Source organism: Dipodomys merriami, unplaced genomic scaffold (genome assembly GCF_024711535.1).
Source record: "Dipodomys merriami isolate MVZ:Mamm:240054 unplaced genomic scaffold, mDipMer1.0.p SCAF_2, whole genome shotgun sequence".
Taxonomy (NCBI): domain Eukaryota; kingdom Metazoa; phylum Chordata; class Mammalia; order Rodentia; family Heteromyidae; genus Dipodomys; species Dipodomys merriami.
The window spans coordinates 113,568,771-113,596,482 of record NW_027203381.1 but is presented as its reverse complement, the minus strand read 5'-3'; the positions used below and the strand labels follow the sequence as shown (position 1 = coordinate 113,596,482).

The 27,712-nt window shown below is 46.1% G+C and overlaps 1 protein-coding gene across 1 annotated transcript in view; it reads right to left on the bottom strand.

Moving 5' to 3' along the window:
* The window catches only part of Hunk (hormonally up-regulated Neu-associated kinase), a 102,917-nt gene that overhangs the window by 7,338 nt on the left and 67,867 nt on the right, over positions 1–27,712 (bottom strand). The window contains exons 5-9 of the mRNA XM_070030562.1: positions 27,077–27,204; positions 19,452–19,587; positions 13,645–13,807; positions 8,497–8,580; positions 4,638–4,688 (exon numbers count right to left, since the gene is read on the bottom strand). Of these exons, the coding sequence (XP_069886663.1) occupies positions 4,638–4,688; positions 8,497–8,580; positions 13,645–13,807; positions 19,452–19,587; positions 27,077–27,204 (562 nt within the window). The remainder of the gene's footprint in view (positions 1–4,637; positions 4,689–8,496; positions 8,581–13,644; positions 13,808–19,451; positions 19,588–27,076; positions 27,205–27,712) is intronic.

Genomic DNA, 27,712 nt, shown 5'->3' with positions numbered 1-27,712 from the left:
CAACTAGGCTATAGTCCCTCTGATAGGAGCAAACTTGTCACTATTGATTTATCCTCAACCCCACTACCTCTGGCATGAAGCCAGGCACTTAAGAAAAAAGCATAATACATAGCTATCGAAATCAACATTTTCAAAAAGGTCAGTAGAAACCAAATAAGAGTTCAGATGACTTGAGTTCAAATCTCTGGGAAGGGAGGAATGCCATGGCATAGAAATTCCTTTTCTGGCCTGTAAGACGGTGCGCGATGTTTACCATTACCAACAGACCGAGGCTGACCCGGCCTGGCTGAGGGAAAGGGGCAGCCTTCCACTCTTTTTTTTTTTTTTTTTCCTCACTTCCAATTTTGAAGAGTATTTGCAATTCGAGAGAGCTCATCTATTTTTCATTGACGTTGCTGAAAAGCTTCTCAAAGAAACATCTCTTTGCACTTTTGTAAAAGTGCCCTTTCCAACAAGGATGCTCAATGCCTTTGAAGAGCGTGACTCACTACGTCCAATGTGCGAGTGGAAAAGCACAGGGAGGCAGGAGACAGCAGGGCCTTCAGAGCCACGTTGTGGGGCCGTAGCTCTTGGGGGAAGGGGATTAAATCTGATTCAGTGGTTGGTTCCTAGTGGAAGAGCAAAATGGAATGAAATAGAGGCAAAGCCTCCTCAGACTCCTGCCACACCTTCCAATGGCGGCTGCCAGCTGCATGAAATGCAGGACCCCCCCAAAGTGCAGAATGCATTTGATCCCTTTATAAAGGAGCACAGCTCAGGCGGTTAAATTCAGAGACTTCCGCAGGTCTGGAGTCGGTACTGTGGACACTTGACTCCACACGGCCCTCTCAAAGCCTGGCAGTGAGGGTCAGGCCGTATCAGCGGAGGAGAGCATGACTGGCCAGGGCAAGGGCAGGGGCCAGGAACATACTTCAGTCTGATTCCTGGAAGGCTGTCTGAACATGAGGCACAAGGCAAAGGCTCCAGGTTAACCTCTGGTGCTGTGGCTTGTCATTGTAACTGTGCTAAGAGGTGGATCCTTTAACACCAGGCATGGTCGTGCATGCTTGTAATCCCAGAAACTCAGGAGACTGAGGCAGAAGGATGGTGAGCTTCAGGCTAGCCCGAAGCTAGCCTGGCATGGATCTTGTCTCAGAAAGAAAAAATAAAAACAAAAGAAAAGGAAGGGTGTTGAAGAAAAAGAAAGGAGGAGGAGGAGAAGGAGAAGGAGGGGAAGCAGAAGGAAGAGGAGGAGGAGGAGAAAGAGGAGGAAGAGAAGAGAAGAGGAAGAAAAAGAAGAAGAGGAGGAGGAAGAAGAGGAAGAGAAGGAGGAGGAGAAGGAAGAGGAGGAGAAAAAGGAAGAGGTGAGTCCTTTAAAAGGGGACAAGGTCATAGGAAGGACAGAGCATTATCACACAGTGGGCTGGTTGTCACCAAGTGAACTCGTTGTCTTGGGGCTGGGTTGGCTGTCTCGGGAGGAGGCCGCTAATTAAAAGGATGAGGTTGGCCATCATTCTCTGACTCCTGGGTACACTTCCTAACCGTGAGCTGCCCTCCTCCCTCAGGTTAGGATGAAGCCCAAGGCCCTGCCCACAGGCTCATGCCATGCCTTTGGACTACACTAGAACTGTAGGAACGAAGTCTCTGTTCTATGTAAATTACCCAGACTCAGGTAATCCATTACAGAAAAAAAATCCAGTATACTACAATGTGCTCCGGGACACCTCATCACCTCGGGACCTGGGACAGTAATAACTTTTTGCTGTTTTCTGCTACTTTGTTTACATGAAAGTAAACATTTGTCTAATGTGAAGAAAGATGAGCATTGACAACACACACACACACACACACACACACACACACACACACACACACACACACACACACACACACACACACACACACACACACACACACACACATCTACAGCATCCATGGGGGGGAGGCGTATAAATGGTCTATTCTAGAAGTCTAGCCTATTTCCTTCCTTTTGCAGTTTTCTTTGTTTTTGTGTGCAAGTTACCATTGCTCTGTGTCAACACCTTTCATAGGAAAAGGGCCAAATGTACTTCTGTGATAGATTTTTTTAAAATATTGATTTTTTTAAAGAATAAATTATATTCACCCCTTTTGCGGGTTAAAAAAAAATCACAGGCATTGGACACTGGTGGCTCACGCGTGTAATCCTAGCTACTTAGGAGGCTGAGATCTGAGGATTGCGGTTCAAAGTCAGCCTGGGCAGGAAAGTCCATGAAACTCTCATCTCCAAAAAACCACCAGTAAAACGAAAGAGCACTAGCCTTGAACTGAAGAGCTGAGAGACAGAGCCCAGGCAGAGTACAAGCCCCATGACACCCCCCAAAGAAAAAAAATCCCAGGCAGGCAACATTCTTTCAAGCTGTCCTGTAACCTCCAAGCTTACCGCACGGCCAGCAGCTATAGGGGTTCACATCAGCGCCTTTCCACCTCTCCTTGGGGGTCTCAAATACTTAAAGAGCAAGTCACAAAATGTCTCCCAGACTGAACTAAGTAGCATTAAGAGCTGTATTCTGGGTATCAGTAGTTCACATCTGTAATCCTAGCTACTCAGGAGGCTGAAAGGCTGAAATCTGAGAATCCCATCTTGAAGTCAGCTGGCTAAGTAAAGCAATAGATTCTTATCTCCAATTAGCAGAAAAAAAAGCTGGAAGTAGAGCTGTGGTATAATACTAGTCTTGAGCCAAAAAGCCAGGCAAGAGCATGGGGCCCTGAGTTCAAGCTCCATGACTAGCATGTGTACACACACACACACACACACACACACACACACACACACACACACACACACACACACACACACACACACACACACACACACACACACACACACACACACACACACACACACACAGTTTGCTGGGAAGGACACTAAGGTTAGCCTGTATGACCAAATTTTCCTCTAGTCAACAAAGAGAAAATGAAATTTCACTTTACTGCTTGATTGAAAGTTCCAGAAAACTCTACTAAGACTACCTTTATTGAGATAGATCCCAGGGTCCTGCTCAGCCTAGAACTGGTTCCAGACCACTCCCTCCCTGAGGGGTACAACCTTGCCCAGCCCGTGAAGCAGGGTCAACAGCCTGGAGGAAAGGTGGTTGTTTACAACCAGATCTCATTACCCTCTGAGCACACAGTCCCAAAACGCAAATGATCACCCCATTCTACCTTCTCATTTGCATGGCCTATTTTCTCCCCAAGAAATGTCCTAGGGAGCCAGCTGCTCAACTGCCTTATGTAACAGAAGATCTTTGGAAGGACTCCTCACACTGTGCTCTGCACAGGCATGTGCCCACCCCCCAATGCTACTACCTGTACTCCCTGCACAGCCCTGGCCTTCTAGGCTCTGCCCACCAGCGTCTCTGCCATCCATGAGGGCCTGAGAGCCAAGGAACAATTTCAAGCTCTGCTCTGAGAACTTCCTTCTTTGTACCTATCTATGTCTTTCTCCCCTTCCTTCCTTCCTTCCTTTCCTTCCTTCCTTCCTTCCGTGTATACGTGGTACTGGAGAGTGAACAGGACTCTACCACTTGTGACAGGCTCTCAAGTCCACTTTGCTTTTTCAAGTTTACTTTTGATATATAGTCTTACTAACTTCACCTAGGCCTATACTCAAACTATGATCTTCTTACCTCCACCTCCCGAGTAGCTGGGATCATATACACACCAGCATGACTGCCCTGGGCCTACCCTAAACTCCTGTGGCCATTAAAGGAGAAGTAGCAAGGTGTTGATGATCGCCTGGGCTTCTCAATTACCTCCCCTGGCAGAGCCCCAGCCCCTGGGCTCTTGGGTCTGTCCATGCTGATGGCTACTCAGTGGGGCTGACAGCCTAGTGAAGAATGACCGGAGCTGCTGGGACACTAGCCATGCTAGTAGTCTGGTAATATGGAAATGCAGACTCCATTCCTGGCTCACTCTGCTACTGGCTGGTGATCTTGAGCAAGGAACTTCAATTGGAAGGGAAGTGTTTTCCATCTATAAACAAAAGTGTGTGCTCTTTTCAGCTGTGAGGATAAACAAAAATCCACATGACACCTGTGTTTTTTGTTTTCAGGTCTTTGGAAAACAAATTCTGCCTCTGAAAGGGTTATGGACTTGAACCAGCTCTAGGTCTTGGGCCCAGTGGCCTGCTCTACAGAGTTTGGACTTGCCAAGATCAGAATTGTGCAAGCCTATATCCATCTGTCAAACCCAGCCAGGTGGCTCATGTCTGTAATCCTAACTAATTAGATATGAGGATCATAGTTTGAAGCTAGCCTGGGTAGGAAAAGTCTGGAAGACTCTCATGCAGTAAGCTACCCCCCTCCCAAAAGAGAGAGAAAGAGAGAGACAGAGAGAGAAACAGAGAAAACAGAGCTGTGCTCCAGTGGTAGAGTGCTAGCATTGAGCAAAGAAACTCAGGGACAGCATGCAGGCCCTGAGTTCAAGCCCTAGGAGACACATACACACACACATACACACACACACACACACACACACACACACACACACACACACACACACACACACACACACACACACACACACACACACACACACACACACACACACACACACACACACACACACACCCCAATCTCTTAGTCTTTGTCTCTCTTTCTCTCTGTCCAAGTTCTTACCTGCACAGCAGCATGGAGTTCAAAGTCTCTTGTCCAGGTATCCAGCGAGGCCTGTGGAAAGCAGTATTTTTCAATGATCCAAGAAGCTGCATTGCTATTTAATTCCTCAACTTTACCGCCCCCCCCACCTCTCCTGCAGCTCATACTGAATTGATTCCTTTCCGTGTTTACAAATCTTCCTGTCCCCACCAAAAAATATCAGACCCATAAATCAGAGTGGCAGTAGGCAGTGAAGGTCCTGATTCACATGCTGAGTAGATTTTCTAGGTAAACCTTATTAAATATGAAGATTCAAAACTGAGGAGCATCCTACAGACAAGCAAACAGCAAAATCGGCCATGTGAACAGCAACCACGTCACCACGGCAAGCCCCAGGGCTCAGCTGATACCTGCCAGCCTCCCATCAGGCCTTCTCCAGCCTCGCTGTGCCCCAAAGAAACCACCACTTCCATGTCCAGCCTCACACATGCTTGATCCAATTCTACACTTGTACACGATTTTTAAATCTGACACAAACCAACACGTAAGCATTTACCTTTCAACTTATGTTCCCTGTGGTAGGTTGATTCAGACTCTCTTAAATGTTGTATGTTGAAGTTCAAACCCCCAGGACAGTTCAGAACGTGCCCTTACTCACAGACAGGGTGTTTATACAGAAGTCATCGAGTTAACCTAAGGTTACTCAGGTGGGCCCAAACCCACTGGAGTGATATCCACAAAAACAGTATAGTAGGCCCACCAGAACATCATCTAAGAGATCAAGGATTCCCAGGACCCACAGTAGGACTGGCAGCAGATTCCCCTCATGGCCTGGGGAGGAACAGCTCCTGTTGAGCCTGGATCTTGGGGGCCAGCACTAGAACTGCAAAAGCACAGATTTCTGCCCAGTTGTGGTATTTGGTACAGAAGCCTGAGCAGACTAATCCAGTCTCCTGCTTTCTCTATGCCACATTTCCCTCCAAACTCCAAAGCAGTACTTCCTATCACAAAGGCCTCTTCCTACTTCTATTTCACAGTTTTGTAGAGATCAACATCACTTTCCAAAAGAGATTTGAACAAAAATGGCTTTACGTCCTACGTGGCCTTAATAGGTAGTCAAAAAATGATGACTACCCTCTGTCCACTCTCATGGTTACCCAGGTCTCTTCCCCCGTAGACGGTGCCTTGGACATCTATAGATGTCTCTAGGCAACGCATAAATCTCAGTTTCACAAATGTCTTTTCTCACTGGGTGTTGGTAGCTCAGACTTATAATCCTGGCTACTCAGGAGGCTGAAAGCTGAGTCTTAAGGTTCAAAGCCAGCCAGAAAAATCTGAGACTCTTATCTCCAATGAGCCAACAAAAAGCTGGAAGTGGAAGCATGGCTCAAGCGGTAGAATATGAACCTTGGGCAAAGGTGAGTAAGAGCACAAGGGTGCTGGGTTCAAGCCGCACTCGACCGAAACAACAACGACGACGAAATTCTCTGCTATACTCTTACACAAAGAAGAAAAGTCTGAAAATCAAAGAATTATAAACCTAGCAGAGAAATGAAAAAAACTTAATTCAGCTCATGGAGCTCCTAGGAGAAAAAGAACAAGGAAGAAATAAGAGCCCACTGATGCACTCAGTACACAGGACATGGCTTGATGTCATCATCCCTGGGGACATAGAACCTGCGTACTGCCAGTCATGTCACTTCTGTCCCCTGCTTCCCTGCCTCCATCCATCACACTCCTGTAGCATGGATGTCCCCCCTCTTAGGCCAGTCATGGTAACTAGCTTAAAACTAGTAAAGTATGGGTCTTCTTACAACCTCCAGATCTCTCTTATCTCTCTCCCTCACCCTCCTTGAGACAGGTTGTCAATATGAGCCCCAGTCTGGTCTGGCACTTGTGATCCTCCTGTCTCAGGCTCTTAAGTATTATGATTACAGGCATGTGCCACCATGCCTGGCTATATATAATAGTATTTTTCCCAACTAGCCCCACACCATACTTTCTCGATTCCAGCACAGACAAGTTGGGCAATCTAGTCATAGCTTGTAATTCAATTAACAGAAATAACCACTGCAGTTTGGAGAAAACAAATGGATCATAGAAAATTGAAATCCTGTTTGCCCATTAGTGCTCCTATTTAAATCTTAACTGTTTGATATTTCAACAAATGTTTAAAACGTTCACCATGTGCACTTGAGCCAAGTGAAATAATCACTAGAGAAAAAGAATCCAAATGAAAGAAAGGGGGGCTTTGCATCACAGCTCTGGCACTGGCCACATAGCACAAGGGTTGGGATGAGAAGAGCAGAGATCAGAACACCAGGGCACCAACGAGGGAATGCAGCAGCCAGAGAGGGCGCACACACCAGTCTCTCGTCCCTTGCGGTGGCTATTAGCATTATCACAGTCAAATGCAATAGAAGACTCCAAAAGCCTAAAAATGGATTCTGCATCTCCTGGTCTCTGAGGGATTCCTGCTGGAAGATTTGGCCATCTGCCGGTGACAATGCCTATGCATGCTGTGCTGCAGGTGTGTCCCTTACTTTACTCAAGTTAGGTGTCTCACCTAGAATGTTCTGTCTTACCCAGTTACTTGCCCCAAGTCTACCTATTTTCTAGGCCTTGGGACAAAGTCCCATCTGATTCTTTCACTTTGACCATCCAGTAAATATTTTTCTCTTTTTATTTTTGTTTTTATAAGTGGTCCCAGGGCTTGAACTCAAGACCTGGTCTCTGTCCCTGAGCCTCTCTGTGTTCAAGGCTAGCTCTCTACCACTTAAGCCACAAAAGCCACTTCTGGCCTTTTCTGTTTCTGTGGTACTGAGGAATTGAACTCAGGGCTTCATGCATACCACTGAGCCATGTTCCCAACCCAGCAAATATATTTTAACTATTTTTTTTTGGTCGGTCATGGGGCTTGAACTCTGGGTCTGGGCACTGTCCCTCAGCTCTTCAGCTCAAGGCAAGCGCTCTACCTCTTGAGCCACAGCACCACTTCTGGGTTTTTTAGTGCTTTATTGGAGATAAGAGTCTCACGGACTTTTCTGCCTGGGCTGGCTTTGAACCGAGATCCTCAGATCTCAGCCTCTTGAGTACCTAGGATTACAGGTGTGAGCCAGCGGCACCCGGCAGTATTTATTTTTTGTTATTATAAAGATGATGGACAGAGGAGTTATGTGAGTCAAGTAATGGACAGTGGCATCCTTTTTCCCCATTCTCTTCCAGTTTTTCCCTCTCGTCCCTACCCACAAGTTGTATAGTGAGTACCACTGCTGCATCTGTTCACCCATTTAGCAAAAATCTAGTACACGCCAGCTATCCTAGTCTCCTAGGATGCTCACTCCGTTCTCGCTCTTATGGGACTCACAGTCCTGGGTGGGAAAGAGAAGCTAATCAAAGAGTCTTCAAATGAGAATCTGGTCAATGGCCCTGCTCTGGTGCACAACATGGAAGACAAGCTGCCCTGGAGGGATGGGATCTGGCATCCGAGGTCAGGGAATGGCAGGAGTCCATGAGGAGCTTTCCTGGCCTTAGGATCCGAAGAATCACCAATATTGTCTAGGCAAAGAGGGCTGGGAAGAATATTCTAGAAGACGGAACAGTCTATGTGCAGCCCCAGAAGTCACAGGTACTCTGCAAGCCTGGATGGAAGCCATGGGAGTGAACCCAAAATAGGAATCAGGCCTGGGGGTGAGCTGGGCGTGGGAGGCGGTCCTGAACAATGATGGCTGTGTTGTAAATCTGTCCTCAGGGCTCAGCGCCAAAGGTATTTATCTTTTAGTCTTTCTGTCCCACAGTACCTGGCTTTCTCTCTACTGCCCCCTCTACTTGGAGACCTGGGCTCTGAGCCTCTGGGTTTGCTTTGGGGCCGCTCACTCACCTCGTAAGCCTCCTTGATGGGCCTGCACTTCTCTATCTGGTACAGCTGCGTCTTGTAGCACATGTTGTCCTGGAGTTCAGACTTCTACCAGAGGAAGGAAGAGAAAACGTGGCTTAAGTCTTAGAAAACAGAAAGGTCCATGGAGCGGGCATGAAATCATAAACCAGTGCTTGCTTGCACCAAAAGAAAGCCAGTCAATTTGAGAGCAAGGTCCCATCTCTGCACCACAGAGTCCTAGGCCTCCGCCCAGAGTCAGGGATTTCCCTTCCTCTCGGGGCTCTGCCATCGGAGGGTCAGGTAACCTTGGGCCAGTCACTACTCCCTTGGGGCCCTCGTTCCTTCTTCTGGGCAGTGGAGACTATGCCAGCTGGGAAATTAGAAATTAAATAGGTGGGCTGGGAAGAATGCCTATTTTATCAAACCACTAAGCAGAATATTGATCTTGCTTGTTTCCTTATTTGAAAACAGCACACAAAGCCAGATGTGCCAGCGGCTCATGCCTGTAATCCCAGCTATTTAAACCAGCCAGGGAAGAAAAGCCCATGAGACTCTTATTTCCAATTAACCAGCAAAAAGTTGAAAGTAGAGATATGGCTCAAGTAGCAGAGTGCCAGCCTTGAGTGGAAAAAGAAAAGGGAAAGCATCCTGGCCCAGAGTTCAAGCCCTGGTACCAGCACACATTCACACAATAAATACCAATAGTAAGTAAATAACTATAGAGCACAAACTCACAACCTAGAAAATTATGATAGTTATTAAGGTGACTTATGATGACAGAGACTCAATCTTGGCTGAAGGCAGAGAAAATTTAATTGATTAATGAATTTGTCAACCCACAGTTAATGAGTGCCCTTTATAAACTCTCTCACACATCTTGGTTTTAAAAGAAGGAAACCAAGGAAGAAGGGGAGAAATGTCAAATAATTAAAAGGGCAATATTTTACTTTTTGGTCCATTAGACTGGATTTCCAAATTATGCCTTGGCTGCTAATAACTGGCCGATAAGATGAATAACTGAGACAGCACAGTTAAATGAACCCTGTCTGGAAATTACCAGCAGTCGTTGTCTGGGGGATTAATCCACTTGCCTCATCTGGTTTTTCCCACAGGTATGTCCTGTGATTGAAAAGTCAAGTGTGAAAAACTGGCACAATAACATGAAAACCTTCTCCAGCCCAAATGGTGTCTGGGCTGTTTCCAGAAAACGTTCTTCAGGCTTTGGAACCCTGATGCCTGACAAGCAAAGGAGCGGACCGCAGCGGAAGCAAGACACTCAGAAGCAACACAGAGGTGTCACTGCTTGGGAAGAGCTGCCGAGTTATTTTATAAGATCATCTTGTAAATTATTTCCTTTTATTTATTTTTTAAAATTGTTACTCTAAAGGTGATACACAGAGGGGCTAGGATTATTTTAAACAAACCTCGTATCTGTCCATGTGAAAGGATCCACAGAAACTTTAAAATCAGACATGCTTCCATCTTAGTAAACCACCTAGAGAACTAGACTGCTCGAATCTGCTCAGTGATTGATGGATGGATACATGGGTGGATAGATGGATGGACTGCTAGATTGCTGGGACCAGGGCTTGAACTCAGAGCCTCACACTCTTCACTCTTAAATAGCTTTTTGTTCCAGTCTGGCACTGTTATCACTTGAGCCACTGTTCTACTTCTGGCTTTTTGCTGGCTTTTTGGAGATAAGAGTCTCACCAATTTCCTGCTTGGGCTGGTTTGGAATCTTTTTTGTTGTTGTTGGTCGTGGGGGCTGAACTCTGGGCCTGGTCGCTGTCCCTCAGCTCTTCAGCTCAAGGCTAGCGCCATATCACTTGAGCCACAGCGCCACTTCTTACTTTTTTTTGCTTATGTGGTACTGAGGAATGGAACCCAGGGCCTCATGCATGCAAGGCAAGCACTCTACCACTGAGCCAATTTCCCAGCCCCTAGCTTGGAATCTTAACCCTCAGATCTTAGCTTCCTGAGTAGCTAGGATTATAGATGTGAGACACAGGCACTAAGAAGCCAGCCTAGCTGTGATGGTTGATCTTGCTTGACCACTTGGCTGGACTGAGAGAGCTTCCTAGGAAATTAGTGATGTCTGTGAGGTGTTTCCAAAGAGGATTAAGTAAGGGTAGGAAGACCAACCCTGAATGTGGGCAGCACCCTCCTACAGAGGGTCTGGATGGAATCAAAAGGGGTAAAGGAGAAAGTCTGCCAGCATTAGCATAGGCATTGTGTGTGTGTGTGTGTGTGTGTGTGTGTGTGTGTGTGTGTGTCCATGTCTCTCTCTCTCCTCCTTCCTGCCCAGCCTCTGCCACATGTTCCCACTGCCATGAGGTTTTGCCTTACCCTAATCAAAGCCACTGAATCAAAGCCACTGAACTGCAATCTATGAAACCATGAGCCAAAATAAATACTTCTGCTATTTATGTTATTCTCTCAAGTAATTTGGTAACAGCGATAGAGAGCTAATGAACACAACAGCCTTAGGTACTTTGTTACGGCAATAGAAAACAGACTATTGCACATAGGAGGTGTCAAAAGTCTTGTCTTCCTGGATTTGATGCTTCTCTTTCAGCAGCTTTCCCTTGAGTAATAAAGCCTCGAGGCTATGCATCTGCCCTGCCAGAAATGCCATCCCATTGCTGCTTATGCAGAGTGGAGTTTCCACCCCATAAGCATGACTCTTACTTGCAAAGCCTTTTACTGTTGACAATGTTTCTTCTTTTTTAAAAAATTTTCATTTTTTTTTTGCCAGTTCTGGGGCTTGAACTCAGGGCCTAGGCACTGTCTCTGAGCCTCTTTGTGCTCAAGGCTAGCATTCTACCACCTGAGCCACAGCACCACTTCCAGCCTTTTTGGTTTATGTGGTACTGAGGAATCGAACCCAGGGCTTCATGCATGCTAGGCAAGCATTTTACCACTAAGCCACATTCCCAGTCCGTACTATTTCTTCTTATTTACATCTTTCCTTTGATCTCTTTGTGTCTCTGTCTCTTTCACACACACACACACACACACACACACACACACACACACACACACACACACACACACACACACACACACACGTTCTGTTTATCATTTCCTGTAGAAGCAAACGCTAGCAAATATCCTAAGCTGAATCAGCTTAGAAACATCTGCTCTTTCATCTAACTGTTTAACAAATCTCCTGTTGAGCTTGTTCCTGTGTTGGGCAGTGTTTTCTATCTGAGACACACTCAGACTATCTCTTGTGAGTTATTATTATTATTTTGGTCATTTCTACGATGGCAGGGAGAATATAATTTCCCCAAATGCAGGTGGATCCTCAGTTTTGCTCTAAAAACTCCCAAACAGGATTCCAAACCAATTGCTTTGGTGAAATTTGGTGACAGATTGGGGTTACTATGGGACTGCACACAGCACTAAGGCAACTACACATTGTATCTCAAGGTCAAGAAGGTCAAGGTCATCTGGTGAAAGTGAATGAATGCTCAGTTACGTCTGAGTTGGGCTTCCTGCCAACCCTGGATCTCTTGGGCTGACTTCCTGTTAGAGCTGGTCCATGCTACCCATCTGGATGGAAGTTGCACAGAGAATCTATTTTACCTTGGGTGCAGTTTTCTTTATAAAGTTCTTTCCAAGTCTTGTCCCTTTGGAGATGATTTTGTGAACTCTGATACTGAAGCGTTTCTACGCCATTTCCCAACATATATGAACTCTTTGTGGCCCAAACGATGAAGGGGATGAGGATGTTGGAGCGCCTCTGTCCACCTCACGCAGTGGTGGGTTCGGGACCCGTGTGTGACAGTATATTTGGATTTCTGACGCCCAGAATATGTGTGGGTGACAGGTTCAAGCTAGTGAGGTTCAATCATGCTCTTATTTCCTGGAGATGTGTAAGCATCATCGTCCCTTGGTACCTTTGGGTGATTGGCTCAAGGAACCCTAAATATAATATCTATAGATACAAAGACCCTTATAAATAGCTCAGTATTTACACATAAACTATGAATACCTTTAGATGATATATAATGCATAATACCATATAAGCGCTATGTAACTATTGTTTTTTGTGTGGGGTTCTTTTTGTATGTGTGTGCTAGTACTGGGGGCTTGAACTCAGGGCTTCATGCTCTGCCTTGACTTTTTCACTCAAGGCTGGCACTCGACCACTTCTTATACCTCCACTTCTAGCTTTTTGCTGGATAATTGGAGAATCCAGCAAGTCTCTCAGATTTGTCTGCCTGGGATGGCCTCACACTGTGATCCTCAGATCTCGGCCTCCTAAGTGGCTAGTATCACAGGTGTGAGCCACCACCACTCGGCTTCTAATTGTATTTTGTTATTGTTTAGGAAATAATGGTTAAGAAAAAACAGTGTACCTCCAGACAAACACAATTTCTTTCTCTTTTCTTTTCTTCTTTTTTTTGGGGGGGTGGGGTGGGGTGGGGTGGTAGTGGTCCTAGTCCAGAGGCTTGAACTCAGGGCCTGGGCACTTGTCCCCGAGCTTTTTTGCTCAAGGATAACATTCTACCATTTGAGCCACAGCTCCACTTCCAGCTCTTCTGGTAGTTAATTGGAGATAAGAGTCTCACAGACTTTCCTGCCCAGGCTGACTTCAGTCAATGATCCTCAGATCGCAGCCTCCTGAATAGCTAGACACTATCCAGTGGGTACCATTGCTACATTTGGTCGCCCTAAGTCGGACACAATTGTTTCACATTAATTTCAATCTGTTGCTGGGACCTGGCAGATGAGCAACCTTTAGACACAGAGGGCTGGCTGCACATGTGTTCCTCACGCTCATGCTTTAGAGAGGAGATGTATGACTACCATGTACTGCTCCCTAACTTTCTACAACCAGAGAATTCCTCAAAGCTTCTAACATGGGGAATCCCTGATAGCTAAGAAATGACAGAAGAAATATAAGCAACTGGGAAGCTGAGAGAAAGGGAGGCGGGAAGGGACCCTCCTTCCCTTGACAATTCTGTCCCAGGCTTCGTTTTTCAGAGAAACATCTCCGATTCAAGGTGTTCTCCTAGATGCTATGACTTTCCCCCACATGCAGGAAAGCCAGCCTTATGTTAGGTTAAATGAGCAGCCTGGATCAGGTGGCTGCCACTGGGCAGGGCTGATAGAAGAAACCTCCTTTAGGTTCCCACTTACCCCTGACAAATAGCGCTGGAGTTTCTTGTTGAGGAGGAAGTAGATGGCGAGGATGTGGCAGGCACGGTTGGATAGCACCGTGTTGATGACATCGCTGTTCTTGTAGCCCAGCTTCTCAGTCATGTGCAGCACCACACTGGGGCTCAGGTCTTCCAGAGAAATCCTTCAGGCAGAGACAGAAAACCCATCACCTCCTTAGCTGCTGGAGCGGCTCACCAACATGGTAGCACACGGTCAGATCTTCCCACAGGGCCTCCCAGACAGTTTGGTTCACTCATTGTTTTTTTTTTTTTTTTGGTCAGTAATGGAGCTTGAACTATGGACCTGGGAGCACTCTACCTCTTGAGCTACACAGCGCCACTTGCAGTTTCTGGTGGTTAACTGGAGATAAGAGTCTCACGGACTTTCCTGGCTGGGCTGGCTTTGAACTGCGATCCTCAGATCTTTGCCTCCTGAGTAGCTAGGATATAGGCATGAGCCACTGGCGCCCCGGTTTTGTAGTTTGGGTCTTTGTTTCTCATTATATTTTTGTGATCTTTCTGTAGTTGTATAATGGATTTGCAATTCAATATGTCAGTTTTATGAGTATAATGCATCTTGATCAACAACACACACATACACACACACATACTTTTTTTGCGTGTGTTGGTAGTAGGGCTTGATTTCTGGGCCTGGGCACTCTCCCTTAAGGTTTTTGCTCAAGGCTGGCACTCTACCATTTGATACACACCTTTCCTTCTGGCTTTCTTTTTGCTGGTTAATAGGAAATAAGGAATCTCACAGATTTGCCTGCTCAGGTAGGCTTTAAACCATGATCCTAGATCTCAGCTTCCTGAGTAGCTAGGATTACAGGCGTGAGCCACCAGTGCCTGACCATTCACTGCATTCTAATTACATACAACATGACATCATTATCTCCATTTTACATCTGAGGAACTGAAGCCCACGGAAGTGCAGTAGCCGTCCCAGGGCGACTCAGACAGGAGGGGGTACTCTCAGAATTAAAGCCAATGCATCCTGGAGTCTGGATGCTGGAACTCAGCCCTTACTCTCAACCAGCACAGAAAGGCTGCAGGGAAGCCAGTGAGGGCTGGGAAGGGGTGTGTGCCAGCATCTCGGGGATACCAGAATCCTTGAAAGAGATACAAGGAAGGCACTGGAGCAGAACACGTCTGTTGGCCAGCTCTGCCGTCACCCCCACAGCACCTGAGGTCTCCCTGAAGGAACCCCAATAGCCCCGCACACACAGACACTGCACAGTTTAACCTCAATGGTAAAGAGAGGCCTGGCACGCTCACTGCACACAGCAGGTCAGTTGGCAGACCCAGGGCAAAACTGCCTCTCCTGACCACTCTCCACCTGCCATGAAACCTGCATCTCCCTTCATCATACACCATGCCCAGGAGAGCAATTCCTTACTGCAGTCAGATACTAAATGATAAGCTCTAGATAACAAGTGTGGGGGGGGCATGTGTATGTGTTTAAAGAAACATATTGGTTAAAGGCACGGCTGGATGGTAGAGCTTGCCGAGTATATATGAGGCTCTGAGTTCTATCCTCAGCACCAAAACAAATATTTAAAAACAAATATATCATTTATCCCTCTCCCTCCCTCTCCTCTTCTCCCTTTCTCCTCCTGCTCCTTTTTTCTTCTTTCTCCTCCTCCCCCCTTTTTCTCTCCCCCGCCCATACTGGACTTGAATCTGGAGTCTTTACCACTTGAACCACACTCCCAGCCTTATTTCTTCTATCATTCTTCTATACTACAATTGCTTGTCAAAACATTGAGCGCGTGATTGTGTGATTGGTATGGGTGAAAATACTGGAAATGTCAAAGTGGGTGTGGTCCTGTAACTAGCCAATCACCTGTGACCCTGCCAATGGCCAATGAGATCACAACCAACACTTGCACAGCCTCATTCTGGTCTAGAGAAGGGGTATGGGTGGGCATAGGATGGCACCATAGCAGGGAAGAGAATGGAGATAAGAAGGAGGAATGTGTGTGGAGACAGACACCCCGCCTCTGTCCTTTATCTCTGTGGTTCAAAACTAGGAGAGCCAGCCATGCCAAAATGAGGTCTAGCAACCAATTCTTGACTGAGAGTAATAATATTTTAACCAATAATATATGTACATGATGCTCTCCAACGTTATTGAAGTTGCATTATCTCTGCATGTGTGGGCCAAACAGAATACTAAAATGTTCCAGATTATGATGAAGGATCATTTGGATCAATTAAAAGTACATTAAATCCATTTCATACCATTTCTAAAAATCTAACCCTGTCTTGTATTACTGATCATCTCCTTTCCGTCCACCTACCTCCAGCGCTACATGGGGCGGGGGGTGGAGGATGAGGGTCAGGAGGGGGCTGCCAGGCCCCATTGGGACACAGGAATCTAGGTCAGCTCTGTCACCAATGTCTGTGCCCAGGTCAGGAAGGCAAGCCAGGCACTCAGCAAACATGTGCTGACTGAGTGGCATGAATATTTATCATAAAAAATTTACCCCTAATGTTCTTTTCATCTTGCCGTTTAGAGATCAACCTGAAGGCCCAAATGACCTCACAGGGAAAAGCTTTAAAGAAGAGTGATGTAAACTTGCAGGTTTTGTTTTCTTTACTTTCCCAAAGGAAAAACACTGAGCACATCTCAAATAATTAAGTCTGAAGCTAGAAATTGGGAAACTATATGACATACTTTATAAAGAAAACACTTTTCCTCTCTTCCCTCCCTCCCTCCTTCTCTGTCTTCCTTCTGAGACTTGAAATCAGGGCCTCACCCCTGCCAAGCAAGAACTTTACCCCTAGTCATGCCTCCAGCCTCTTTTTTGTGGGTTTGTGTGTGTGCATGCTCATGTCCATTTGTGTGTGTGTGCATGCTTTTGTGCATTTGTGTGTGTGTGTGTGTGTGTGTGTGTGTGTGTGTGCGCACGCGCGCATGCACGCACACGCTGCTCCTGGGGCTTAAACTCAGGGTCCAGACACTGTCCAGGAGCTTCTTTTGACTCAAGGCTAGTGCTCTACACTTGAATCACAGCTCTACTTCCAGTTTTCTGTGGTTAATTGGAGATAAGGCTTACAGACTTTCCTGTCTGGGCTGGCTTTATCATGAACCTCAGATCTCAGCCTCCTGAGTAGCTAGGATTACAGGCATGAGCCACGGGCACCCAGCTTGTGTTGGTTATTTTGGAGCTAGGGTTTCACTTTGTGCTTGGGCCAGCCTGGACTGCACTCCTCCTACTTGTGCGTTTCCATGTCACCGAGGGTGATGGGCCCAGCCCCTGTACTGCATAAGCAGCTGGGATGACAAGGGTAGACCACTGCACCTGACCATTGGCTGACATGGAGTCTGGGCTGGCCCCAAACCACGATCCCCCAATCTCTACCACCCAACTTGCTAGGACTGCAGAACTGAGCTAACTCTCCTGATGGAAAATATTCCTTTCTTTGCTTTTGTTTTTCTTCCTTTGTTCTGGAACCAGAAAAATAACGACCAAACACTTTTTTTGGGGGGTGGGGTGGGGGTATCAGTTGTGGGGCTTGAACTCTGGGCCTAGACACTGTCCCTCAGCTCTTCAGCTCAAAGCTAGCGTTCTACCACTGGAACCACAGTGCTACTTCTGTTTTCTGGTGGTTTATTGGAGACAAGAGTCTTACGGGGCTGGGAAGGTGGCTCAGTGGTACAGTGCCTGCCTTGAAGGCATGAGGCCTTGGATTCAACTCCTCGGCATCACATAAGCAGAAAAAGCAGGAAGTGGTAGAGTGCTAGCTTTGAGCTAAAGATTGAGGGACAGTGCCCAGGCCCAGAGTTCAAGCCCATGACCAACAACAACAATAACAAAAAGAGTCTTATGGACTTTCCTGCCCAGGCTGGCTTTGAACTCTGAGCCTCAGATCTCAGCCTCCTGAGTAGCTAGGATTACAGGCCTGAGCCACTGGTGCCTGGCAACTCTTTCTTTCTTTCTTTTTTAAAACCATCCTTCTAACTGGTTATGTATATATGAATCTTTATGTTTCTTTATGTATATTATGAATCTTTATGTTTCTCACTCACTGAATCCAAATGCCAAAAGTATCCATCTGGCCAAATCAGTGTAGAAAATTTACTTAGAAGTTTTGATGTATGGGAATCGGTCTGCACCTGGTGGAAAAGCTACTACAAGATATAACATAGCACATGGAAACTCTTTGTCAGTGAAGATGTAGCCAAAGAGGGGGCTCCCTGCAATTTCTGACCCGAGCGCCTCCCACAGCTGGCGTGATTATGCTGATTTAGAAGGTGATTACATTAGCTGATGACTCATTTGGCTGTCATAACATCCCTCCTTTAACAAAAAGCAAACCGGCACACCGATAGCCATTGGTCACGAGGCCTGGCCCCCTTAGCTCTGTTTCCCATCTCACATTGGGATAATATTTCTCGTGTCTGTTTCACATTCTGGCCCAAACTGAGCAGGTGTTGGAAAACAGCATCTATTTCCAGGTTCCCTTGGTAACTCACCCAAGTCACCCTAGACTTGGTCTAAATTACCACCCAGGAGCCAAATGCTAGAATTCTAGATGGAAACAGAGTAAAATCATCTCCTCTATGACTGGGGTAAGAGTAAATTTGACCCAGGAGCAAGGATGAAGATTTGGAGAAGCCAATCTATACCCCTTAAGTTCTTCTAGAACTTTCCATTTCAAGACAGCACTCTGCCACCCATCTTCCTTAGAGAACTCAGTGATTCCCCTTGCATGAGGACGTGTGGCCATTTCCAGGCTTTCTTAGCTATTTGGGAAATACGACCACAAAGGACATTGCCCACACCTCATCTTTTCTCTCCTCCCAGCCCCCAATCTCTCTCTCCATTGGTGAAGGGTTCTCTAGTTCTCATCCAAGCTTGGTTGAACGTGCAGGCCTTTGTAGGTCTGAAGAAAGAAGGGAGGAGCCTGGTCAGAAGCAGCCAAGGTGGCACCCTTGTTCCCATACTCAGATTGGTTCTCGGTACCAGAGTCAGTAGAAGAGACACACAAGAAAGAGTTTCCTCATACTCCTTCCAACCTGCAGGCAGCGGCCCAGCAAGGCCCCTTCAGTGAGGGCCGCATCAAGTGGCCTTCCATCTCCCTATGCTGGGGGTCTGTCTGCAGCCTTCCTTTCTATGTGTCTTCTTGCAGACTGCTAGTTGTTCATAAAGACTCTGGAAGTCCACAGGACCTGGCCTTAAGACAGGGTTGGGACTAAAAGATGCACCAAGGAATAACATTAGGCTGTCCCTAGTGGCTCTAGCCTGTAATCCCAGCTAATGAGATCCGAGGATCAAGGGTCAAAGCTAAAAAGTCCTTGAGACTCTTATCTCTAATTAACACCAGAGAACCAGAAGTGGAGCTGGGGCTCAAAGATAGAGAGCTAGCCTTGAGCAAAAGAGTTCAGGCATAGCTCTCAGGCCTGGAGTTCAAGCCTAAAGACAACAACTACAAAGAAGGTGACAAAGATGAAGATGAAAAAGACAAAGAAGATGAAGAGGAGGAGGAAGAGGTGGTTTTGGCAATGAGGAGTGGCCAGGAGTTCAGCCTCCACTCACTGCACTCAGCCTGGCGCCCCCTGCAGGCACCCCTTGCTCCTGCATGGGACGGCCCTTTCTCTGTACTTCCTTTTACTCCGGGAGCTGGTCTGGTATGTGGATGCATCTCTGCCGAGGCGGGGAAGGACATCCAGGAGGAAAAGCAGCTTCATTTCCCATCACATAGGTCCTGTGTACAATTATTTGGAGCTGGTGGAGCAAGCCCTATGTGGCCGGAGTCCCTCTGTGTGCGCCAAATTACCTGTTGGGATAGGTGATATTACAGGGCACTTTGCCGGTGTAATTCTCATTCAGCCAGCGATTTGCCAGTGCCTGGTGGATATTTGGCCTCTTCACGGGGTCTGGTTCGAGGAGAGAGCGAAGGAAGTTGATGGCCCCTGGAAGACATTGGGCAAAGAACACATCCAGGTTATAGGCTGAACACAGGTGCAGAGATGGCAAAGAGCAATTCAGGGTGGCTCAGCACCTGGCCTGCCCTTCCTGAGCCTCAGTTGGGGTGATCTTTCTCTAGCTGTCTGGGCTAGGCTTTGATTGGATGGTTTATAGATGGTAGGTTCAGTTCTAGCTCTTCAAAAAATGAGGATTTAAAGTCTCCTTTCCCTATCTTTTTCAAAAAGAGGTACTAACTACCCTACGTATCTGTCCAAGAAGTGTTACTGAACACGACAGACTAAGACTGGGTTTGGTCCCCTCAGCCACGTACTTCCCAATGAAACCTGTGGTCTTCTCTGGCTGCTTGGAGGTGAGCCAAAGAAGGATACATAAAAATGAAGGTGCTGGGTGGGTGCTGGTGGCTCAGGCGTATAATCCTAGGCTACTCAGGAGGCTGAGATCTGAGGATCATAGTGCCAAGCCAGTCCGGGCAGGAAAGTCTGTGAGACTCTTACTTCCAATAAACCACCAGAAAACTGGAAGAGGCGCTGTGGTTCAAAGTGGTAGAGTGCTAACCTTGAGTGGAAAAAGCTCAGGAACAGTGCTCAGGCCCTGAGCTCTAATGCCACAACTGACAAGAAGTAAAATAACAAAAATAAGTAAATGAAAAAGAAAAAATGAAGGCAAATAAGCAGGAAATGCTCCCAAGGAGGTGGCAGAGCACCCAGGAATGAGCAAGAGGATCAAGTACTAAAAGCCCATCCTTGATCTTGGTTCTTTCCATGGAAAATTGTATCTTAGGTCTTTTTCTTCTTTCTTTCTCTTACAACAGTACTGAGACTTGAACTTGGCACTGTTTCTACCCTCCAAGGATGGAGCCACAGCTCCACTTTCAGCTTTTTGTTGGCTAATTGGAGATAAGAGTCTAATAGACTTTCCACAGGCTGGCTTTGAACCTCGATCCTCAGATCTCAGCCTCCTGAGTAGTTAGGATTATAGGCGTGAGCCCGGTGCCCAGCTGCCATTGAGTTTTCAAGCTAGTGCAATTCACTAGCTACACGAAGAGGACCATCTTACTGAGCGACATCAAAAAAGGTCAGTTGTGAGATTATAAAATAAACTCCAGACAAACAATCCTTCGAAGGGCATTCCCCTAGGTAACTCCTCCAGGCAATAGCTCATGAAATCGTAAGATGACCTTCCTTTCAGAATGTGATAGGCAAAAATATATGTCTGGACATGCTAACAGTCCTGAGGTATATCTGATACTTTTAAGTCTGATGGCTTGGTTTCCAAATGAAACTTTCCTAAAATGTTCTCCAATAGTCTGGAAATCAAATGTATCTCCCAAAGAGAAGGTTCCTGGCTTTTGGACTTTCTTTCTTCCTCCCCTCAGCATCTTTACATTGCAGCCATAACTTAGACTTTAACTAAGGTATTTGTTTAAAAGAAAAAGATATGGCCAGCTGCTAGTGGCTCACGTCTGTAATCCTAGCTACTCTGGAGGCTGAGATATGAGGATCACACTTCAAAACCAGCCCAGGCAGGAAGGTCTATGAGACTCTTATCTCCAACTACCAAAAAAGCTGGAAGTGAAGCTGTGGCAAGTGGCAGAGTTCTAGTCTTGGGCAAACAAAGCTCAGGGACAGTGCCTTGACCCTGAGTTCAAGCTCCAGAATAGGCATGAAAGAAAAAGAAAGAAAGAAAGAAAGAAAGAAAGAAAGAAAGAAAGAAAGAAAGAAAGAAAGAAAGAAAGAAAGAAAGAAAGAAAGAAAGAAAGAAAGAAAGAAAGCAGGCAGGGAGGGAGGGAGGGAGGGAAAGAAAGGAAAGGAAGGAAGGAAGGGAAGGGAGGGAAGAGAAGGGAGGGAGGGAAGGAAAGGGAGGAAGGGAAGGAAGGAAGAAAGGAAGGAAGGAAGGGAGGGAGGGAGGGAGGGAGGGAGGGAGGGAGAGAAGAAAAGAAAGGAAAGGAAGGAAGGGAAGGAAGGGAAGGAAGGGAAGGAAGAGAGGGAAGGAAGGAAGGAAGGAAGGAAGGAAGGAAGGAAGGAAGGAAGGAAGGAAGGAAAGGTAGAAAGAGAAAAGAAGAGGGAAAAGGAAAAGATATGAGCTAAATGAATCCATTTGGGCAGGTTGCTAAGCTAGGGTACCTTCCTGAGGACCTGTACGGAGTACAATTAACCAGAATTGCTAAGGATAAACTAGATATGCATTTTTGTTCTATTTTCACAACTACGCACTCTTGAGTCTTCATAAATTGCTGATGAACCCAAGTAATTTTTAGTTCACGTCTCTGCTGACAAATTTTCTTTCTTCGGCTATCACTCACATTGCACTGCTATTCTGAAAGGATTTGGGAGACAGCCCCTAGAGCTCTCTGAGGTCTACGTGAAGGTCTTGAAAGCCCTATGGCTAAGATTCTCCTCCTGTCCCAGAAAGCCATGTCACCCTGCAGCCCTCCGAGCCAAGATCTGGGTTCCCCACTCAGGCTGGCAGAGCTAGGGTGAGAGACATGGGTGTGATGCCACCCTTCACACAGCCCAGAGTCACACTGCAGTGGTGCAAAGCCCTTTTTCCTCTGCGAGATGTCAGCCTTCCCAAGTCTGGGCTTGTTTGAGCTTGAATGCCATGACCAGAGCAAGGCTGCGGGAGAGAGACAAAGCCATTAAGTTCTCAAGTAAGCCTAGCCCACTCACTGCAAGTGGAGGCCCATCCCGCTACAGGCTGCTTCCTCCTCCTCCCAGCTACAGGGCTGTCTGGGCAAGGTTGGAAATCTTACCCGGCCCGGGCTCAGCTTTCCCCAATGCTCTCCCTCCTCCAGCTTCACTTTGGTGAGTTCCTGGCCCAAGCCCCTCTTAATTGGAAGTGACGGTGAGGAATGTCTTAGAGATGCGATCACTGAGACGCATGATGACAGAATAAACAGTCTGAAAAATGTTCAAGCTTTGAAAGGCAGTCACTACTCGGTGATACACAAGTGCTAGCTTGCAGAAAGAGGAAACTGTCCAGGAGAGAGAACTGAGAGGCCCCCAGAGTGTCAGTTTGCCAACTACATGATGGAAATGCAGACGATCATTGTTTGGGAACACACTGCATCGATTTACAAGGGCAATGATGCTGTGTGCTTTAGACATGAAAATGCAAAAACTTTCTTTTTTGTTTTTTTGGGTCCAGTCGCGGGGCCTGAACTCTGGGCCTGGGCACTGTCCCTCAGCTCTTCAGCTCAAGGCTAGCGCTCCACCACTTGAGCCACAGCACCACTTCCGGCTTTTTTCTTTTTGCTTATGTGGTGCTGAGGAATCGAACCCGGGGCCTCAGGCATGCAAGGCAAGCGCTCTACCACTGAGCCACCATCCCAGCCCCCAAAAACTTTCTTAAAGATATGGACGATAATGAATTTAATGACTACATATAGGAGTGACAGAATCATCCCATTAATAAAGATATGTGTTAGAGAGAGATGGTAAGAGTGATTTTTTAAAAAAATTTAGATTGGCATTACTTAAAATGCAAAGATATAAAGGTAATAGATGATACTCTCAGATCCTATGTGTGTGGGGGGGGCGGGGAGAGGGAGGCTACATCTATACTCAATAAAATAATCAAAGGGAAAGAAACAGATTTAAGCCCTCTGAGATTCACTTTCCTCCTTGGTAATTTGGGAGCAATGATAGTTACCTTGTACAGGTGAGTAACAACAAGATAATACACGATAAACCCATACCTAGTCATTCAATAAATGATAGTGACTCCCGTTACTTGGAAACTAGTATTTCTGGAGGTAAGCAGATAGGATCATAAGAGAATACAAAGGTGGACCAGGCTGCTTAGAAGGGAGAAAAGGTAAACTTAGTAGGGTACAAAGTGTGTGGAAAAAGTAGGAGGTGGTCAGAAAGTCAACAGATGAACCCTAAACCTGAAATAATTCCATCTAGGAACAAGATACGATTGCCCTGGGCTGTGTCTGCGGCTGGTGTACAACTCTAAATCCTCCCATGGGGCCAGCTCCACCTTTAGTGGTCAAATGAACTAATGGGGCAGCCACCTTCCCAGGTCACCACTGAGTCAGTAATGTTGTCTTCGGTGCATGGATTGATCATGTGCAAAGACTACCCTTGACACCTGGCACAGAGAACTGATGCTCTAGTGGGGGAGAGAGATTTATATATCCTAACAGTTAAAGGAGTCGAGGGCAGATCATTAAGAGGGAAAAGTCAGATCTAGAAATGCAATTCATGCTTGACAAGTCAAAGAATAATAATAATAATAACAACAACAACCCACCACGTCTAGTAGGAATGTGAAGATCTTTCACAAGCACACACGCAGGAAGGCTCAACTTAAAGCAGGAGCTATGTGAAATGAGACACCAAAGCCAATGATGGTGAAATCGCTTGGAACATTTTTAACATTTCTTCTGTGCAATTACCTGTGGATTATTTTCTTAAAAACATTTTAAGGCATGCACATGTTCCTTCTTTAAGGATAAATTTAATTTTCCCAGTGGAGGAACAGTTAGCAGTCTAGGAAAGCGAGGTAAGATCACTGGGAGTAAAAACAGGCGCTGAAGGAATGCGGCAGTGTGCGGTGCATTATTCACGGACTGCCGTCGTCTTGCCTGGCTGCCCACCCCAGACTGCACCGCCTGCCTGTTCCTGTTCCCACTGTCTGGGGGTGGCTCATGCTAGTTCTGCTCACAAGCACCTCTGACTTTCCACCTTCCAGATCCACGGGAGGGATCTGCGTGTACCATCCCTGCTACGTGAAAGAAGCCAAGTCTGGAAAACTAGTAGGGAACAGTGGAAGGGATCTGCGGGAAATTTCACTGAGAGCCCTCCTCTTTCTTTTCCCTTCCTTGTTGGAAATGGCAGCTGATCTATCAGCCTGGAACATACTGTTGGCATGGGTAAAACCTTCCAATCCCTGATCCAGTTCCTTGTAAATATGTGGTTGAGTGAGAAGCAAATCTTGGTGGTTTCAAACCACTGAGAACTGGGTTGGATTGTTACTGCGGTGTAACCTAGCCCATCCTGAAGAACCCAAGAAGAAGGCAGAAGATCAGCAACCTTCTAGCGCCGTAGGATCTCAGTAAAATTCAGGGTGAGCTCTGTTTGCCTTTTTTCAGACACAAGGTAACAACATCCTATCGTCCTATGTTATGGCTCATTTAGGACAAGGCAGGGTCTGAACCATCCGAGAAGCTTCAGAATTATTCTGAGAGACAGAAATATGTGTGACTATTGGACTTTGCCAAAGGGACCCCAAAAGCCACTCTGAACAAGAGTATGGAAGCTTCCTGTACAACTACATATGAGCTTACTATCTGACCCAGCAATTTCATTCTCTGGCAATGTGTCTCAGAGAAATAAAACCATGTTCATACAAACATGTGTACGTGAATGTTCACTGTAGCTTCATTCTCATCAGCCCTAAATGGGGAAAACAAAAGACCCTTCAATGGATGAACCAGTGGTGAACAAGCTGTGGGACAGCCACACTGGAGAATACTACTCAGCAATAGAAAAGAGATAGAAGTCCTAACACGCGCAACAAAGGTGTTACAGTGAGTGAAACAGACATTTATCATGTATGTTCTCCATCACTTTCTCATTTTGAAGATGTTCTAGAGATGGCGTCCAGGCAGGTGGTTGGGAAGGGGTTACAGAGGGTGGAGAGAAAGAAGGTGGATCTGGAGGTAGAGGAATGCTACATGACCACCACAAACCCACACCTGACTGGAACACGTGCTACTAAATACACACCAACACACACATGGGTTTCTGCCAACTTTAAGTTCCTGATGGTGACACCGAACTCTAGACACATATTATTTCTATAGAAAACTGGGTGAAGGGTACATGGGCTCCTCCTCATTATCTGCTACAACTGCGTGGGACAAAAATGTCACCATGAGTCTTTTTAGTCAGCTTTTCTGCTACTGTTTTGTTCTGTTGACTCCTTTTCTTTTTTTCTCTGTCTCTTTCTCCCTTTCTTTTCTTTTCTTTTTTGGTCCAAGACTGGCATTCAAATTCAGTACCTGACATTTTCGCTCACTGGCTAGCACTCTACTAAGTGAGCCATGCCGCCAACCTCTCTGTTGACTTTTGACAAGGTCTAGCTATAGCACAGGCTGACCTCCAATTCTCAATCTTCCTATCTCAGCCTCCCAAATACTGGTATTAAAGTATGTGCTATCACACATGACCAAAAATAAAAGTCTTACTTGTTAAAACAAAACACCACATGTACTTTCAGTCTCCCAATTTATGTTACTTTTTATTTTGTTCAGTTTAGCATACTTACACTACCAACTATCAGGTACACTTGTATTTTTGTGTCCTCCATTGATTATAAGCTCCACAGATTGCATCTGGACTAGAACACGCTTAACATATGACTGGTTGTTCATGGAATAAATGATCAGATGTAAAATATGGAATGGATGGATGAATGCGTGAATGAAAATGAGCTCTTCACCGGTTACAGCGCTTTTAATAACTGTGATATATAACAACTCCATCAACATTTTGCACAATTCTAACTCTGAGCGTTACAGGTCTCTGTGATTGAGCAGTTCTTTCAGGACACCAACTCTAGCTTATCTCACCGAGGTTAAGGTGTCTCCTTCCTCTGACCTCCACAGCATCTTGCTCCTTCACAAAGGTAACAGCATGGCCAGAATTAGATATTTACATATGAGACTCATTCCAGCTTAAATTCCATTGGCAAGTATTGACTGGGGGAGGGGAGGAGGAGATCTAACAGTAGTCAAAGAAAATACTGCATTTTAAACCACGAATCATTAGCTGAAATTAAATAATTCTCCTCTTTTTTAGGGGGTGGGGGAGGAAGTCAAGCCTCCGCTCAGAGAAGCTGGGCTTCTTTTAAGGGAGAATTAAATGAGCCTCAGAGCTGAGTTCTGAGACGATCTGTGAACCAAAAGATCAAATTCTAGTATTTTCCTGGATCTGAAACCAAACCTTAGTATGGAATGTGAAGCCGGTAAAAGTTGGAAAGGACTTTGCAAACACACCTGATAATTGAATCTCACAAAGCAACTAAACCTATGTACATTTAAAAGCTTTAGGAGAGGCTCCAAAACTCATAGAACAAATCACAGGCCCAGCTTGGAATGAAACGTAACAGAGAATTAACTCAAGACATCATGTGATTACAAACCTTCCCTAAGCCAACACTGGAAAAGAGTGAGTTTTAAAACACGTTATCTTCCAAGTGGACAGCAGAAGATCCTCTCTGCATTTGGTGCAAAAGGAGCAGGTCAGTGCTTCAGAATTACAATGGAAAAGGAAAGGAGCAGGTAAGCGGACTGGCAGGAATGCTTAGAGGTGGAAAGCCACTTGCATCTTAACAGCAGGAAGAAATGTACAGCTGTGACAGTGGTGACAACATTGGCCAAACAAAATCCTGCTTCCTAACTGGACCCAAAGGCATCCGGCACAAAGGCTCTGAAATCCCAAACCCCGAATAGCAGGGGCTCACCTGTGGAGAGCTGGGTGGGGAGGGGGTTCATTTCTTTGTCCACCATCTTCTGGTACAAAGCCCTCAGGCTGAAAGGCTCCACTGTGAAAGGGAGGGTCCCAGTCAACATGGCGTACATGTTCACACCTCTGAAAAACAGAAGGAGAGCTTGAAAGCACAGTGGTGCTGGGGTTGGGGAGGATGAAGAAGACACATGCTTAGCTTCAGTTTCAAAGCTGTCAGTGTGTGCTGGTACCGAGGCATGAGTTCAGGGTCTGGGCGCTGTCCCTTAGCTTTTTCTGTTCAAGGCTAGCAACTCTACCACTAGAGCCACAGCTTAATTTATGTCTTCCCCCCCCTTTTTTTTCTGGTTAATTAGAGATAAGTCTCATGGGCTTGTTTGTCCAGGCTGGCTTTGAACCACGATCATCAGTTATTAGCCTTCTGAGTAGATAGGATTATAGGCATCAGGCACCGGTGCCCAGCATGGCTCAGCTTTGTTTCACTCATGGTTGGTGTTCTACTATTTGAGCCACACCTCAAGGCAAGCTTTTTGCTGGTTAGTTGGAGGTTAAGAGTCTCATGGATCTTTGCCTGCTCAGGCTGGTTTCAAACTATGATCTTTAGCTCTCAGCCTCTTTGGTAGATAGGATTATA